This window comes from Schistocerca gregaria, chromosome 6, assembly GCF_023897955.1.
Source record: "Schistocerca gregaria isolate iqSchGreg1 chromosome 6, iqSchGreg1.2, whole genome shotgun sequence".
NCBI lineage: Eukaryota > Metazoa > Arthropoda > Insecta > Orthoptera > Acrididae > Schistocerca > Schistocerca gregaria.
Genome location: NC_064925.1, coordinates 321,488,390 through 321,506,410, shown reverse-complemented (window position 1 = coordinate 321,506,410; position 18,021 = coordinate 321,488,390). Strand labels below are relative to the sequence as shown.

The window sequence follows — 18,021 nt, the reverse complement described above, 5'->3', positions numbered from 1 at the left end:
GCAAACTTGTATGAAATATATCTTTCGTTCCAATTTATATCCAAAAACAAAGATGATGCAACTCACCAAACAAAAGCACCAGTATGCTGACAGACACAAACAAACACAAACACTCACACAAAATTCAAGCTTTCACAACCCACGGTTGCTTCATCAGGAAAGAGGAAAGGACAGGGAAAGACGAAAGGATGTGGGTTTTAAGGGAGAGGGTAAGGAGTCATTCCAATCCTGGGAGCAGAAAGACTTACCTTAGGGGGAAAAGGACAGGTATACACTCGCACACATACATACATACATCTGCACATATACAAACACAAGCAGACATTTGTAAAGGCAAAGAGTTTGGGCAGAGATGTCAGTCGAGTTGGAACTACAGAGGCAAAGATGTTGTTGAATGACAGGTGAGGTATGAGTGGCGGCAACTTGAAATTAGCAGATGTTCAGGCCTGGTGGGTAATGGGAAGAGAGGATATACTGAAGGGCAAGTTCCCATCTCCGGAGTTCTGATAGGTTGGTGTTAGTGGGAAGTATCCAGATAACCCGGATGCTGTAACACTGTGCCAAGATGTGCTGGCCGTGCACCAAGGCACGTTTAGCCACAGGGTGATCCTCATTACACAAACACTGTCTGCCTGTGTCCATTCATGCAAATGGACAGTTTGTTGCTGGTCATTCCCACATAGAAAGCTTCACAGTGTAGGCAAGTCAGTTGGTAAATTACGTGGATGCTTTCACACTTGACTCTGCCTTTGATCGTGTACGCTATCTGGGTTACAGGACTGGAGTAGGTGGTGGTGGGGGGTGCACGGGACAGGTTTTACACTGGGGGCAGTTACAAGTGTAGGAGCCAGAGGGTAGGGAATGTGGTTTGGGGATTTCATAGGGATGAACCAAGAGGTTACAAAGTTTGGTGGATGGTGGAAAGACACTCTTGGTGGAGTGGGGAGGATTTCATGAAGGATGGATCTCATTTCAGGGCAGGATTTGAGGAAGTCGTATCCCTGCTGGAGAGCCACATTCAGAGTCTGATCCTGTCCCGGAAAGTATCCTGTCACAAGTGGGGCACTTTTGGGGTTCTTCTGTGGGAGGTTCTGGGTTTGAGGGGATGAGGAAGTGGCTCTGGTTATTTGCTTCTGTACCAGGTTGGGAGGGTAGTTGCGGGATGCAAAAGCTGTTTTTAGGTTGTTGGTGTAATGGTTCAGGGATTCTGGACTTGAGTAGATTCATTCGCCACAAAGACCTAGGCTCTAGGGAAGGGACCGTTTGATATGCAATGGATAGCAGCTGTCATAATGGAGGTACTGTTGCTTGTTGGTGGGTTTGATATGGACAGATGTGTGAAGCTGGCCATTGGACAGATGGAGGTCAACGTCAAGGGAAGTGGCATGGTATTTGGAGTAGGATCAGGTCAATCTGATGGGATGAAAGGAGTTGAGGTTGGAGAGGAAATTCTGGAGTTTTTCTTCACTGTGAGTCCAGATCATGAAGATGTCATCAATAAATCTCTACCAAACTTTGGGTCCTCTAAGCGACCCATAAATAGGTTGGCACATAAACGGGGCATCCTGGTACCCATGGCTGTTCCCTTTAATTGTTGGTATGTCTGACCTTCAAAAGTGAAGAAGTTGTGAGTCAGGATGAAGCTGGCTAAAGTAATGAGGAAAGAGGTTTCAGGTAGGGTGGCAGGTGATCGGCGTGAAAGGAAGTGCTCCATTGCAGCAACACCCTGGACGTGCGGAATTTTTGTGTATAAGGAAGTGGCATCAATCGTTACAAGGATGGTTTCCGGGGGTAACAGATTGTGTAAGGATTCCAGGTGTTTGAGAAAGTGGTTGTTGTCTTTGATGAAGGATGGGAGACTGCATGTGATGGGTTGAAGGTGTTGATCTACGTATGCAGAGATACGTTCTGTGGGGGATTGGTAACCAGCTACAATGGGGTGGCCGGGATGATTGGGTTTGTGAATTTTAGGAAGTATGTAGAAGGTAGGGATGAGGTGTGTCAGTGTGGTCAGAAGGTTGATGGAGTCAGGTGGAAGGTTTTGTAGGGGGCCTAAGGTTTTGAGGACGCCTTGAAGCTCGGCCTGGACATCAGGAATGGGACTACCTTGGCAAACTTTGTATGTTGTGTTGTCTAAAAGCTGACGCAGTCCCTCAGCCACAAATAATCCTAATCCTACTCCTAATGATCCAACTGCCCAAGACACTATCCAAATTGAATCCTGCCTGTCACAGTTCCATCTTCTGTCACAGCGGGAGCCACTTCCTCTTCCTTAAAATCACCCTCTCCAAACCTTCCAGGAATTTCTCACTTCCAGCCTTGCCTCTCAATCCTTCTTGAAAATCCTTAATCCTACTCCCAATATCACCACTGATGAAGCCCAGGCTATCCGTGATCTGAAGGCTGACCGATCCATTGTCATTCTTCCAGAGGACATGGGTTCCACGACCGTGGTACTCAATCGTCGGGAGTATGTGGCTGAGGGACTGCGCCAGCTTTCAGACAACACTACATACAAAGTTTGCCAAGGTAGTCCCATTCCTGATGTCCAGATTGAGCTTCAAGGAATCCTCAGAACCTTAGGCCCCCTACAAAACCTTTCACCTGACTCCATCAACCTCCTGACCGCACCAACACCCCACACCCCTACCTTCTACATACTTCCTAAAATTTACAAACCCAATCATTCCGGCAGCCCCATTGTAGCTGGTTACCAGCTGTCAGCATACCAGTGCTTTTGTTTGGTGGGTTGCATCATCTTTGTTTTTGGATATATTTTTCCCACGTGGAATTTGTAAAAGACATCCACTATGCTCCAGTATGCTTGCATCTGCTCACTATGTTTCTTCTTTCTGTCTTAAGACAATTTTGAACCAAACTTTTTAGCTACCCTGGCTTGGAATCCTTCCATTTTCAATACCCTTTCCTGAAAGGCTTCTCTGTTGTTTACATCTTCTGTTGTTATATTGTTCTAAATCCTCTTTTATTTCATTGAGTCAGCTTGCTGTGGACTTCCTACCTCACAGATAATTGAAAATCTTACTAGTTAATCTACTGTCTTGCATTTGAAATAAATGTCCAAAAAACATGAGTTTTCTTTTTGTCATTACATCTGAAATATTTTTTATATTTTGGTATATTTCAACATTACTTCATAATTTCTAGCCATCTGCTGTGTTTTTGGTCCTAATGCCAATTTGTGGAGTGGATGTATCAAGGCAACTTTCCAATCCTGTGGGATTTTTTCTGTTTTGCAGATTTCTTCAAAGAGTAAATTTAGCTTCTATGCTATATTTGCAAGGACCACTTCAAAAATTCAGCTGTAATGGAATCTATAATTCATCTTTCTAGTACTTCTGATTTATCTAAATTGTTGTTTAGTGTCAGGTATTCACTTGCATATAGGCATTCTGACTTCACTACTGTGTTGTAATGCCTTATTTTTGCATTTTGGATAGACACTTTTTACTGTAGAGGTCCTTGGCTCTTCCCATTTTACACTTCCTTTCCTCTATTGCAGATTTTTCCAAAGCATTTTCTGGATTATCTCTCCTAGAGATTAAATTTTTTGCCCTCTCTATTTGACCAATATCTGTTTTCGAAAATTTTGGAGCATCCTTAATATTTGTTATAAATTTTGTTTTTTCTCCAGAAATTCTTAAGCTAGTTCTGCTGGCTATTTCTTTCTGGAGATTTATTTGTATTGGCAGATGCCACATTTTCGAAAAGTATAGCAAAATGATCTGCAATTGAAAGACAGTTGATTTCAATCTTTTTGCTCCCTGTTCCTAACTCTATAAGTTTTTTGTTCCAAATTCTCACTGTTTTCTTTAACGCACTATTATAAAGAATTGGGGATAGGCCATCATCTTGTCATACACTTGTTTTTATTTTGAAAGTCTATGAAATTTCTCCCATAAATTTGACTTTTCAGACTGCATCTGTAATTGTTTCACAGATTAGGTTTGCTAGCTAAGACTTCACAACAAATTCTCAAATTATTTTATCTGTGGTTTCTCTGTCAACAGAATCAAAAGTTGTTTTGAAATCCACAAACATAACTACAATATCCTAGGAATTAAGTAATCTTTGGTGAATTACTTTCTTGATATTAAATGTTTGTTCTGAACATGACCATCCTTTCCTAAAACCTCTTTGATAATCTCCTAAATGACTGTCTAGCATTGTTTCTATTCTGCTTAATAAAATCTTAGAAAATACTTTATATGCTATTGGCAGTATAGAGATTCCTCTCTAATTGTTTACATCCTATTTATTACCTTGTTTTGTGGAGTGGATGTATCAAGGCAACTTTCCAGTCCTATGAGATTTTTTCTGTTTTGCAGATTTTTCAAAGAGTAAATTTAGCTTCTATGCTATATTTGGCAAGGACCACTTCAAAAATTCAGCTGTAATAGAATCTTCTCCACTGACTTTGTTGTTTTTGAGGGTTTAATTACTTCTCCAATTTCTTGCTTGGTGGTACATTCACAGTTACCAGTCTGAAGTCTGCAGTCCCAACTAGCAAATGACAGGGAAGGGGGAGAGAAAGGAGTAACAACCGCATTAAAAAAAACTTGAGTCCATCTGGATCTGGATGGTAGTACCATGTGAGAGCCACTGCCTAGGGTTACAGATGAAACCCAGCCAATGGTCTCAAAGGTGGAAGAGGAAGTGTGATTTAATTCCCAACAGTGGACAGAATGGAAGAGCCTAGTGGAGTGAACCACGAACAAAAATCAAATTTCAGACTAACAATCCAATTTTGGAATTCAATTCCTTACTTTGTATGTAATACTCAGGACTTTATTATTGTTGATTTTCAAAATTTTGTAATTAATTATGTTGTGCTTTAAAGCTACCCTTATAGGTCTATAGGTAATGTAATTCATTATAGGATGTTTTTCAATGTTTTTGTTGTTGTTGTTGTTGTGGTCTTCAGTCGTGAGACTGGTTTGATGCAGCTCTCCATGCTACTCTACCCTATGCAACCTTCTTCATATCTGAGTAACTACTGCAACCTACGGCCTTCTGAATCTGCTTAGTGTATTCATCTCTTGGTCTCCCTCCACGCAGCCCTCCAATACTAAATTGGTGATCCCTTGATGCCTCAGAACATGTTTTACCAAACAATCCCTTCTTCTTGTCAAGTTGTGCCACAAACTCCTCTTCTCCTCAATACTATTCAATAACTCCTCATTAGTTATGTTATCTACCAATCTAATCTTCAGCATTCTTCCTTAGCACCACATTTCGAAAGCTTCTATGCCATTCTTGTCCAAACTATTTATCGTCCATGTTTCACTTCCATACATGGCAACACTCCATACAAATACTTTCAGAAACGACTTCCTGACACTTAAATCAATACTCGATGTTAACAAATTTCTCTTCTTCAGAAACGCTTTCCTTGCCATTGCTGGTCTACATTTTATATCCTCTCTACTTCGACCATCATCAGTTATTTTGCTCCCCAAATAGCAAAACTCCTTTACTGCTTCAAGTGTCCCTTTTCCTAATCTAATTCCCTCAGCATCACCCGACTTAATTTGACTACATTTAATTATCCTCATTTTGCTTTTGTTGATGTTCATCTTGTATCCTCCTTTCAAGACACTGTCCATTCCATTCAACTTCTCTTCCAAGTCCTTTGCTGTCTCTGACAGAATTACAATGGCATTGGTGAACCTCAAACTTCTTATTTCTTCTCCATGGAATTTAATACCTACTCCGAATTTTTCTTTAGTTTCCTTTACTGCTTGCTCAATATACAGATTGAATAACATCGTGGATAGGCTACAACCCTGTCTCCCTCCCTTCCCAATCACTGCTTCCCTTTCATGCCCCTCTGCTCTTATAACTGCCATCTGGTTTCTGTACAAATTGTAAATAGCCTTTTGCTGCCTATATTTTACCCCTGCCACGTTTAGAATTTGAAAGAGAATATTCCAGTCAACATTGTCAAAAGCTTTCTCAAAGTCTAAAAATGCTAGGAATGTAGGTTTGCCTTTCCTTAATCTTTATTCTAAGTTAAGTCGTAGGGTCAGTATTGTCTCACGTGTTCCAACATTTCTACGGAATCCAAACTGATCTTCCCTGAGGTCAGTTTCTACTAGTTTTTCCATTCGTCTGTAAAGAATTCACATTACTATTTTGCAGCTGTGACTTATTAAACTGATAGTTTGGTAATTTCCAAATCTGTCAACACCTGCTTTCTTTGGAATTGGAATTATTATATTTTTCTTGAAATCTGAGGGTATTTCGCCTGTCTCATACATCTTGCTCACCAGATGGTAGAGTTTTGTCAGGACTGGCTCTCCCAAGGCTGTCAGTAGTTCTAATGGAATGTTGTCTACTCCCAGAGCCTTGTTTCGACTCAGATCTTTCAGTGCTCTGTCAAACTCTTCATGCAGTATCATATCTCCCATTTCATCTTCATCTACATCCTCTTCCATTTCCATTATACTGTCCTCAAGTACATCACCCTTGTATAGATCCTCTATATACTCCTTCCAACTTTCTGCTTTCCCCTCTTTGCTTAGAACTGGGTGTCCATCTGAGTTCTTGATATTCATACAAGTGGTTCTCTTTTCTCCAAAGGTCTCTTTAATTTTCCTGTAATCAGTCTCTATCTTACCCCTAGTGAGATAAGCCTCAACATGCTTACATTTGTCTTTTAGCCATCCCCGCTTAGCCATTTTACTCTTCCTGTTTATCTCATTTTTGAGACGTTTGTATTCCTTTTTGTCTGCTTCATTTACTGCATTTTTATAATTTCTCCTTTCATCAATTAAATTAAATATATCTTCTGTTACCTAAGTATTTCTACTAGCCCTCAATTTTTTACCTACTTGATCCTCTGCTGCCTTCACTATTTCATCCCTCAAAGCTACCCATTCTTCTTCTACTGTATTTCTTTCCCCCATTCCTGTCAATTGTTCCCTTATGCTCTCCCTGAAACTCGGAGGTCGCATCTCCTTAAATTCCCACCTTTTTGCAGTTTCTTCAGTTTTAATCTACAGTTGATAACCAATAGATTGTGGTCAGAGTCCACATCTGCCCCTGGAAATGTCTTACAATTTAAAATCTCGTTCCTAAACCTCTGTCTTACCATTATATAATATATCTGGAACCTCCCAGTATCTCCAGGATTGTTCCATGTATACAACCTTCTTTTATGATTCTTGAACGAAGTGGGAGCTATGATTAAAATATGCTCTGTGCAAAATTCTACCAGGCAGCTTCCTCTTTCATTTCTTAGCTCTGTCCCTATTCACCTACTATGTTCCCTTCTCTTTCTTTTCCTACTGTTGAATTCCAGTCACCCATGACTATTAGATTTTCGTCTCCCTTCACTACCTGAATAATTTCTTTTATCTCATCATACATTTCATCAATTTCTTCATCATCTGCAGAGCTAGTTGGCACATAAACTTGTACTACTGTAGTAGGTGTGAGCTTCGTATCTATCTTGGCCACAATAATGCGTTCACTATGCTGTTTGTAGTAGCTTACCCGCATTACTATTTTCCTATTCATTATTAAAGTTACTCCTGCATTACCCCTATTTGATTTTGTGTTTATAACCCTGTATTCACCTGACCAAAAGTCTTGTTCCTCCTGCCACCGAACGTCACTAATTCCCACTATATCTAACTTTAACCTATCCATTTCCCTTTTTAAATTTTCTAACCTACCTGCCCGATTAAGGGAACTGACATTCCACACTCCGATCTGTAGAATGCCAGTTTTCTTTCTCCTGATAACAATGTGCTCCTGAATAGTCCCTGCCTGAAGATCTGAATGGGGGACTATTTTATCTCGGGAATATTTTACCCAAGAGGATGCCATCATCATTTAATCATACAGTAAAGCTGCATGCCCTCGGAAAAAATTACGGCTGTAGTTTCCCCTTGCTTTCAACTGTTCACAGTACCAGCACAGCAAGACTGTTTTGGTTAGTGTTACATGCCAGATCAGTCACTCATCCAGACTGTTGCCCCTGCGACTACTGACTAAGGTCCATGGGTCCTTGGGGGCGGGGGGGGGGGGGGGGGGGGCATTTTTAAATGGTGAAACAATATTTTTTGGAACATAATTTGATAAACAGCAATATATTAAGGGGTTAAATACCAAACTGCACATAGCTGACCTACTTTCTCTCCACTTTGACCGTGCGCACTCCTCAGCAGCACTGCACTGCACTGTATGCCACCCCTCCCCTTCCCCACCCCAGCCTTCTCCTTACCCTCACCATGTCACCGCTCCCATCATGCATCATACACTGGTCCCATCATGCATCATACACTGGTGCTGCTGCTGAGCAGTGTGTCTACAGTTGCCTGAGACTGCAATCGTGTGTGTGTGTGTGTGTGTGTGTGTGTGTGTGTGTGTGTGTGTGTGTGTGTGTCATCTATTTTTGATTAAGCTCTTATGGCCGAAAGCTGTTTTAAAGGTTAACAATAGATTTTGTTCTTGCCCAATGTTTGGCATTGAGTGACAAATTTAGATTCAGCCTAAAATGTTTTGAGTGATATTTTTACTATGATTCCCATGAACCTCACCTTGAGACATTGTATCAGATTGATAAATTTTAAATTTTATAATTTTAATTTTACAAATATATAGTCAAATTTATTGCACTTAGGATTATATATGTAATCTTAATTGCAATACATTGGAATATATGGGCCTATTCATTCACATGTATAGCTCTTCTGACTGAAATCAATTCAGGTACAAAATATAATTGATTAATTGTATAAAATTTACCAACAGATCAGGCCACTCACATGATAAGTTACATTGCTCAACATATGTGCACTATCTGTTGAAAAGTGAAGCACTCCGAAGGGGAGGAGGAAACCCATGAACCTTCATTCGTTGAGAATATGTGTAATACTGCTTCAGTGATTACAAAATTAATTCATCTTTACAAAGAACTTGACAGTACGAGTCTGTTTACCTGTATGATGTTACACCCCATCTGGCCTGGTTGCATGCACTGATTCGGCTGAGGAGCAGGCTGTCATAAATTTGTTGTATACTTCATTTACTTGGTACTGGCTCTGTGAGACAGCTAACGTACAAGCTTGTCCTACACATGTTGTATTGGACAGAGACCTGGGGATATTGCTGGCTACTGGAGTGCCAGCAGCCCATCGAGGCACATGCTTGGTACTGGCTCTGTGAGACAGCTAACGTACAAGCTTGTCCTACACATGTTGTATTGGACAGAGACCTGGGGATATTGCTGGCTACTGGAGTGCCAGCAGCCCATCAAGGCACATGCTGAGTGTTGACAATCCTTGCTCTGATGGAAAATGGCACCAAGATATTTCACATGTGGGGTAACACATGAGGCCACAGGACATCCGTGACACATCATTGTGCCATCAGAATTCTCTCAGTCATTACCAACCATTACCTAAAGTCCTAATGGATGGGTCCCTGGAGCCTGATTCCAGTAGTAATACCACTGCGCTTCTTCGAAACATTGGAAGAATGGAACTTCTTCCTAGGTCACCGCGATAGTCGTCTAGAGTACTACTCTACACGATGCTATCATCAGCAGTCCAAACTTCTGTCAACTGCAAATGCAGCCATTTGTGTTGTGGAATAAATGAAGCTTACACATGGGATGGTAATTTCCTAGTCTAGCTACTGGCAGTCTCCGACCAATGGTGTGGGATGATGCAGAATATTTCAGGGAGTCCATTACATGTTCTCAGAGGTCAGACGCAGATTTAAAAGGGTTATGATGTGCTTCATGCATAATATAGCAATCCTTGCTTGTGGTAGCCAATGTGATAGATCAGAAACTTGATGTTTAGTGTGCCTGCCCACAACATAAAGCAATCCAGCATTGGGCCACTGTCACATCTGTATGCCCCACAAATCTGGATATTACACAGTTTGACCAGTCAGTTGGGCGGTGACACAACTGAGACTCTCTTTAAGCACTCAGATACTGTTAACAATATCTCACATAGGTACACAGCATCTCCATGTCCTTCAGAGTGATCACTCAACATCTGACATTGTTCATGACCCTCACATACCCTATGATCACAGCACTAAATATGGACAACCCTAATGCACTCCGGTCATTGTTCTACCTATCACAAAAAATTGCCTTTATATCATTTACATACCTGCCAATGCTGTGTACCTGTATGAAGTTACTCTGACTTCCAACTGAGTCTTCTGGGAGCTTCACATTTTTTATTAATCTGCTGCACAACTTTTCTCCTGTACTGTGAATGGTTACATCATAGATTATTTCATTTTGTTGTTATAAACATTACAGAGTCTTCAGCCAATATATTTTGATAATGGCGCTTACAATCACTCATATGAGCCAGAGTATTTCAAAAAATGGACTGATTTTTCGTTTCTTGAAGGAAGGGCGAATCTCTCAAAATACAGGTACAAATGAGTTGCCTATTATTTTGTTGTCAAAACGCAGTTACACATAAAATTTCTTACTTATATTGCTTGAGTATCTTTTTTTCCAGTTTATCTCAAAACTTAGAAGAAGTGAAGACAGCTCTACCACTTGACCTCTCTGAAATTTCAAAAAATGATGCTCCTTGTGTAGAATGGTATGCACTGAAAAGATGCTGGCTAAAGAAACCTGGAGTTACCACAATTTTTAATACTTTAACAAGGTTTGCTTGGTTTCATTAATTTGTATCAAAAGGAGAACTCACTTTAGAAAATTGTAAGATTACAAAAAGACAGAATGGGGAACCCTTACATATCTTCAGGATATGAAACTCCAGTACTGCTTCTCCATCTTGGTGAATGATGAAGGAAAACAAAGATGAAATCGAAGCCATTAAAGAGCATAGGAGGTGAAAAATAGTACACTGATAAGCAGAGTGCCAGATGAAGAGTAGTGTAAGGAAGGAAAGATCAAGATAAAAAAGTTGAACAGTGAAACACTACCAATGAGAAGACATTGATAGCGGAAAAATATATTACCAATTCTGACCTCCCCCCCCTGCCCCCCCCCCCCTTTTCCACTCTCTTTATAACCATTAAAACTACCAATGCCTAATTGCAATGTTGTTAATTATTCCAATTTATGTAATAACTGGACTTGTATTGGAGATTACAAATCTTAAGCTATTTAAAGCTTGAAGTAGAGGGTGAAAGATTGAGCAAAAAAAATGTCTTGCACTTAACTTGATTCTCATTGTTTATTGTCAGTTCTTCTCTTTCTTGGCACAGTAGTTGCAGTTTGATGATTCCTTCACACAAAAGCTGCCAAGAGGTGTATGATTTTGGTTTATTAATACATTAAATGATTAATCCCGTGTAGCAGAAACTTAACTTCACTTCAAAATTAATTTATTTCATATTTTGCTGTTTCCAAAAGTTAACACACTTCTTAACAAGAACTGATAACTTCTAGCTGTCTCATGCCAAAATGCAACACACACTCTCTCGACATGGACAAGAACAGTGATATTAATAACTGCAGTAAAGGTATGTTTACATGCTGGATATAATCACTGTCCTTCACCAAAGAATTAAAACTGATTTACGTTTCATGAAATCAAAATGACATACAGGCTGATTTTTTTTAAAACAATTATCAAAAACATTAAATATAATAACAATACTAGACCTAAATATTTTCAACTACTCAAGTTAATAGAACTGTGAAGTACATTAGAAATACAAAAATAATTATTTTTCTCATAAAATAGTTATTCACATCAATTTTGTGCATGAAAATTATAGAAAACACACAGTTTAAAATTTTAATCTCTTTTGCTCATGTACTGAATTATAGTATGTCGGTTTCTCTGATACTTGATGAAAAGTAGAGGTGCATTGACCACTTCCATTTCAGTAGTGCACCAACAATTTTGTAAGTAGACAGATGTGAACAAAATTCTGACACAAAAATAATGGAACTGCCGGAAGCTATTTTGGAAAGTAAAAAATAAGGGAGAGAATTGATTTTCTACAAGTGAAATGTATTTGATATGTTTCGATTCCAGGGTGATTAAAGATATGTTTCGATTCCAGGGTGATTAAATATTGTTGTAAACACAAGTACATAAAAGAAACTGACATTTGTAAATAACGTGAGAGAATGATTAGCTAACTAACTAAGCAATACCAAATACAGACACATATGGTGTAGAAGTTTTTCAAAAAATTATTCATAAATTTGCTGCATTTGGTGTACAGTGTCGCAGTGTTCATTTACCAGTGTTGCTTACAGCATCTGAGGTCATAAAAGATTACATAGTATTTCACAATAGCATAAAGCACTATTTCATAAATGGTCTTTTGAATTTTAGAAAGAAAGTAATTATCACTTCATTTTATATTTCTGTTCTTGCAAAACATAGAAGTTTTTACAAAAATTGGTTCAGACATCATTGCATGCAAACCTGACTTCACATTCATTTGGCATTTCCATGGCCTTGATAGTACATCAGACCATTATCCACAGTTTGTCCATCCTTTTCACACCTTGGCTCCGTAGAATGTCTTGTTCATGAGTGTAATATCAGCTACGAAAAACATCACTAATTAGTTTAAGGGTACAATACCATACATACATGAGTTAATGGATATCATGTTTAAATACTGGGGTTGGTCTTTCATGGGGAAATAGACTAACTTGAAATTTTTTGAATGAGTCTTTTTTGCCGAAACAATAGGTCAAAGTCAAAATTGCAATTAAGACAATCATTGATACAAAGCCTTAATACATCAACAGATAATTCAAAAGTTTATTTAAACATATATAAAGACATATTATTAAAATTGGGAATTGAAAATTTGTGGTGTTGTCATCATTTTAAACAAAAGCCTCCTCTGGGTTAACATTTTGTGAAGTATTACTTTTTCAAAATGTCATCTAACTCTCTTTCAATTATGGTTAGGTGTGTTTCAACTTTTTGATGTTGTCAAATAGCAACATCCTGCCATTACAACTATTTTTTTCAGTTCTTCTACTACATCCATCATTTCTGTTGTTCCAAGTTAACACTTATTACACTAATTACTTTGTTATTTTCATGTTTTTCTTTCATCTAACGAAACCACAGTAATCATTAAATGAGTATTAGCATATACTCATTGCCATTGTCAAAAATGACACAATAAGAAAGAATAAGGTTACTTCAATCTCTTCAACAATACTGTAAACATAAAAATCATCAACATCAACAGCATAATTTAAAACATAGTTAATGATGAATATAATAGAGGGAAACATCCACATGGGAAAAATATATCTAAAAACAAAGTTGATGTGACTTACCAAACAAAAGCACTGGCAGGTCGATAGATACACAAACAAACACAAACAAATATCTGCTAGTGTCTGTGTATGTGCAGATGGATATGTGTGTGTGTGTGTGTGTGTGCGAGTGTATACCTGTCCTTTTTTCCCCTTAAGGTAAGTCTTTCCACTCTCGGGATTGGAATGACTCCTTACCCTCTCCCTTAAAACCCACATCCTTTCGTCTTTCCCTCTCCTTCCCTCTTTCCTGAAGAAGCAACCGCCGGTTGTGAAAGCTCGAATTTTGTGTGTATGTTTGTGTTTGTTTGTGTATCTATTGACCTGCCAGCACTTTTGATTGGTGAGTCACATCAACTTTGTTTTTAAAACATAGTTATTTTGATATCTCATTTCCTATCAATATTTCCACAACATCTCACAAAGACCCTACTTCAACATAATATCACAACAAATTCTACAAAATGTATCATCACTATCGTATTGTAAATTATTTTGCACATTGTGCATTTGCAGTCAAACTTCAATTAATTCCTGTACATTTCTATCAGTTAACTATTCCATCACAAAATATTATTATCATTACCAACAGTTTTATCAAATATGTGGTCTGATAAACATTTTCCTTGTTTACATGGTATTCATTACATAATAGCATTAAGAAAATACTTCAGATTGGTTAACATATATGAAATTTCATCTAAGAACTTTTACTGTAGGATCCTCAATGTTAGCCATTCTTTCAGACATGTCTGAAAGAAGAGTTATCACATATACAAATATATGTGCCTTGATGGTAAGTAATGATACCTTCACTTCGGATGCATTTTTCCGTCGACATATGTGGGAATCAGGTGAGGCTGGGAGGGATAAGGATAATGAACAGAGGCACTGTGTATGTTATGTAAGACATATGGGAATTTGGGTTATATGGGAGGTGTGCTTGGATAGCTGAAATGTTTAAGGTGATCGCTCACGATAAGAGGAAATCCTAGCTTCGAGTCCCATTTGACACAAATTTTCATTTGCCTTCATTGGATTTGTATCGATGCCCACTTTCAGCTGGTGCCAGAATTTCTCTTACTGTGGGATCTTGAATGGTGTCTGTTCTTTCAGACATGATTGAGAGAACAGACACCATACACAGGGTGCTTGGAAATTCCCTTTATAAACTTTTAGGACTTGTAGAAGGGAGGAAATACATAATATTTGTAATAGGAACCTATGTTCAGAAATATAACATTTCATTTCTATGATGGTTTCAATCCAGATGTTGAACTCATTTGCTTATGCTTGAAGAATTAAATTAGGTGTGTTGCAGACCAATTATTAGTTAACAATTGGAAGAGAAGCGTAATAAAACATCCATTTATTACTTAAGCACATATGTTACTATTAACACTCAAACATTAAATGTTAACATTATTCAAAAAATAAAAAAAAATAAAAACAACCGTCATACAGAGCAGTACTGATGCATTACAACAGCAGCTGATGCACACTCTCCATCCATCACGGTGTCTCTTCAGTTTATAGTGCAGCAGCCAGAACTCATGTCAGCTGACCTTCCTCTGTCTCTGCAGAAGTGTCACAAATCCAACTTTTCATATGACCCCACAAGAAGCAGCCCATGGGAGTTAAATCCAGTGAGCACTGCAGCCATGCAGTCACATCACCTAGGCCTAGCCATCTTTCACCATATCGTCTGTCGACACGTCTCTGATATGCACTTCAGAAGTGAGGTGGTGCACCATCAGGCTGAAATCACATTTCCTGTTGGACATTCAGTGGCACAGCTTCCAAGAATGGTTCCAATATGTTTTGTAGGAACTTTGAAACTTTTCTCTTTCCCTCAGCAGATGTCAACACATTACACATATGGATTGGAACTATCATAAAACATAAATAGTATGTTTCTTGATGTGGGATCCTGTTCAAAAAATTATGTACTCACTCTCCTCTACAAGTCCTAGAAGTTTGTAATGTGAATTTCCAAACACCCTGTACTTAAGTATTTGCACCTTGACAGCAAATAATGATATCTGCACTGTGGGTGCTCTCTGTCTTTGACCTCTTGTGGGAATCAAGTGAGGCTGTGATTAATGAGGATAATGGAGAGGGGGCACTATGTATGTAGTTTGAAACATTTTGGAATTTTGTTGGATGGGAAGCATACTTGGGCAGCCAAAGTGCTTAAGGTAATCACTCGTGATTAGGGGGAATATGGGTTCAAGTCTCGATTGGGCATTAACTTTCACTTGTCACCCATGGATTGATAATTGCAACATCCAAGAAGAAATCTTGTGACGTCTTTGGAAACAGGTTGGAGACTATGGGTCAAGCTGCTGGAAAACCATTCTGGAGTGTAATTAGCAGTCTTCGAAAGGGAGGTAAGAAGGAAATGACAAGTATTTTGGACAGTTCAGGAAAACTGCTGGTGAATCCTGTGGATGCCTTGGGCAGATGGAGGGAATATTTTGAAGAGTTGCTCAATGTAGGTGAAAATACGATCAGTAATGTTTCAGATTTCAAGGTAGAATGGGATAGGACTGATGATGGAAATAGGATCACACTTGGGAAGTGGAGAAAATGGTCAATAGATTGCAGTGCAATAAAGCAGCTAGGGTGGATGAAATTAAGTCAGAACTCATCAAATACAGCGGAATGTCAGGTCTTAAATGGCTACACAGGATAATTGAATTGGCCTGGGAGTCGGGACAGGTTCCATCAGACTGGACACAAGCAGTAATCACACCAGTCTTTAAACATGGAAACAGAAAAGATTGTAACAACTACAGAGGTATCTCTTTAATCAGCATTGTGGGTAAAATCTTCTCGTGTATTGTTGAAATTGGATGAAAATCAGTGTGAGTTTAGGCCTCTTAGAGGTTGTCAGGACCAGATCTTTAGCTTATGGCAAATAATGGAGAAGTGTTATGAGTGGAACAAGGAATTGTATCTATGCTTTATAGAGCTAGAAAAGGCATATGACTAGGAGGAAGTTATTGTCTGTTCTACAAGATTATGGAATAGGAGGCAAACTTTTGCAACCAATTAAAGGTCTTTACATGGATAGTCAGGCAACAGTTAGAGTTGACGGTAAATTGAGTTCATGGTTCAGAGTAGTTTCAGGAGTAAGACAAGGCTGCAACCTGTCTCCACTCTTGTTCATATTATTTACGGATCATATGTTGAAAACTATAGAGTGGCTGGGTGAGATTAAGATATGTGAACACAAAATAAGCAGTGTCACTTATGCAGATGACTTAGTTGTGACGGCAGATTTGATTGAAAGTTTGCAAAGTAATATTTCAGAGCTAGATCAGAAGTGTAAGGACTATGGTATGAAGATTAGCATCTCCAAAACGAAAGTAATGTCAGAGGGAAAGAAATATAAACGGATTGAGTGCCAAATAGGAGGAACAAAGTTAGAACAGGTGGACGGTTTCAAGTACTTAGGATTCATATTCTCACAGGATGGCAACATAATGAAAGAACTGGAAGCGAGGTGTAGCAAAGCTAATGCAGTGAGCGCTCAGCTACAATCTACTCTCTTCTGCAAGGAGGAAGTCAGTACCAAGACTAAGTTATCTGTGCACCGTTGAATCTTTCGACCAACTTTGTTGTATGGGAGCGAAAGCTGGGTGGATTCAGGTTACCTTATCACCAAGGTTGAGGTTATGGATATGAAAGTAGCTAGGATGATTGCAGTTACTAGGAGATGGGAACAATGAGAGGAGGGTGTCCATAATGAGGAAATCAAAGAAAAACTGGGTATGAACTCTATAGATGTAGCAGTCAGGGTGAAGAGGTCTAGATGGTGGGGTGATGTTACACGCATGGCAGAAGCAAGGTTACCCAAGAGACTCATGGGTTCAGCAGTAGAGGGTAGGAGGAGTCGGGGCAGACCAAGGAGAAGGTACCTGGATTCAGTTAAGAATGACTTTGAAGTAATATCCAGACTCAATGCTGAAAGGCATAATCATCTTAAAAGATGATGATGATGATGACCAATGGATTTATTTCAGTGCATGATTGCAGCTGATGTTATAATTTCTCTTTCATCATTACACAGACTCACAGTTGTCAGCTCTTGAATGGTGTATTTTTGAGACATGTCTCAAAAGAACAGATATGACATACATAAAGCATACAGTGAAACTACTCTTAAAATTTTTCAATGTCTGTGCACTTACTCTCTAATGATACATTTCTGACTTAATGAAGAGATGATAGTATGACAGTAGAAGATCATTTGAAAGATTTAAAGAAAAGTTTGAGAAGTAATACATTAGATAAGAAACAGTGTTACATAGGTCAGTGTTCTGTGTATGCTAGGCACATATGGTGAAAAGAGCTCATGACTTTCTGAGGACACAAATGTTAATATTCATTTATACCCTAGGTGACTTCTGCATCTGTTTCCACTACTGTCATCTTTCCATTTGCAGATTTTATCTATGTCACATCTTTGCATAAACTTTGATAAAACATTTTGCTGACACAGATTTTACTTTCTTTTCAACAAAGTTCTTTGGCAACTTACATACAAACACATAACCCACACCTTTGACTTCGCAAACACTTTCTCACAGTGAGACTTTCAACATCACCAAACATTTACCTAAACAATAGATTTTTACAACCAGTGTTAGCTAACATTGTATAATTGTCCCTGTTTTCTTTGTAAAATGTCTGAATATATAAATTTGTTAAGTCTACACAGTTGTCAAAGTACACCTCATGTGGAC

The 18,021-nt window shown here is 38.7% G+C and overlaps 1 protein-coding gene across 1 annotated transcript in view; it reads left to right on the top strand.

Annotated features, from left to right (window-relative positions):
* LOC126278868 (uncharacterized) overlaps window positions 1-10,721 on the top strand; it is a 68,083-nt gene extending 57,362 nt beyond the window's left edge. The window contains exons 5-6 of the mRNA XM_049979142.1: window positions 10,310-10,428; window positions 10,518-10,721. Of these exons, the coding sequence (XP_049835099.1) occupies window positions 10,310-10,428; window positions 10,518-10,689 (291 nt within the window). The 3' untranslated portion in view covers window positions 10,690-10,721. The remainder of the gene's footprint in view (window positions 1-10,309; window positions 10,429-10,517) is intronic.
* The last annotated feature ends 7,300 nt before the right edge of the window (window positions 10,722-18,021 follow it).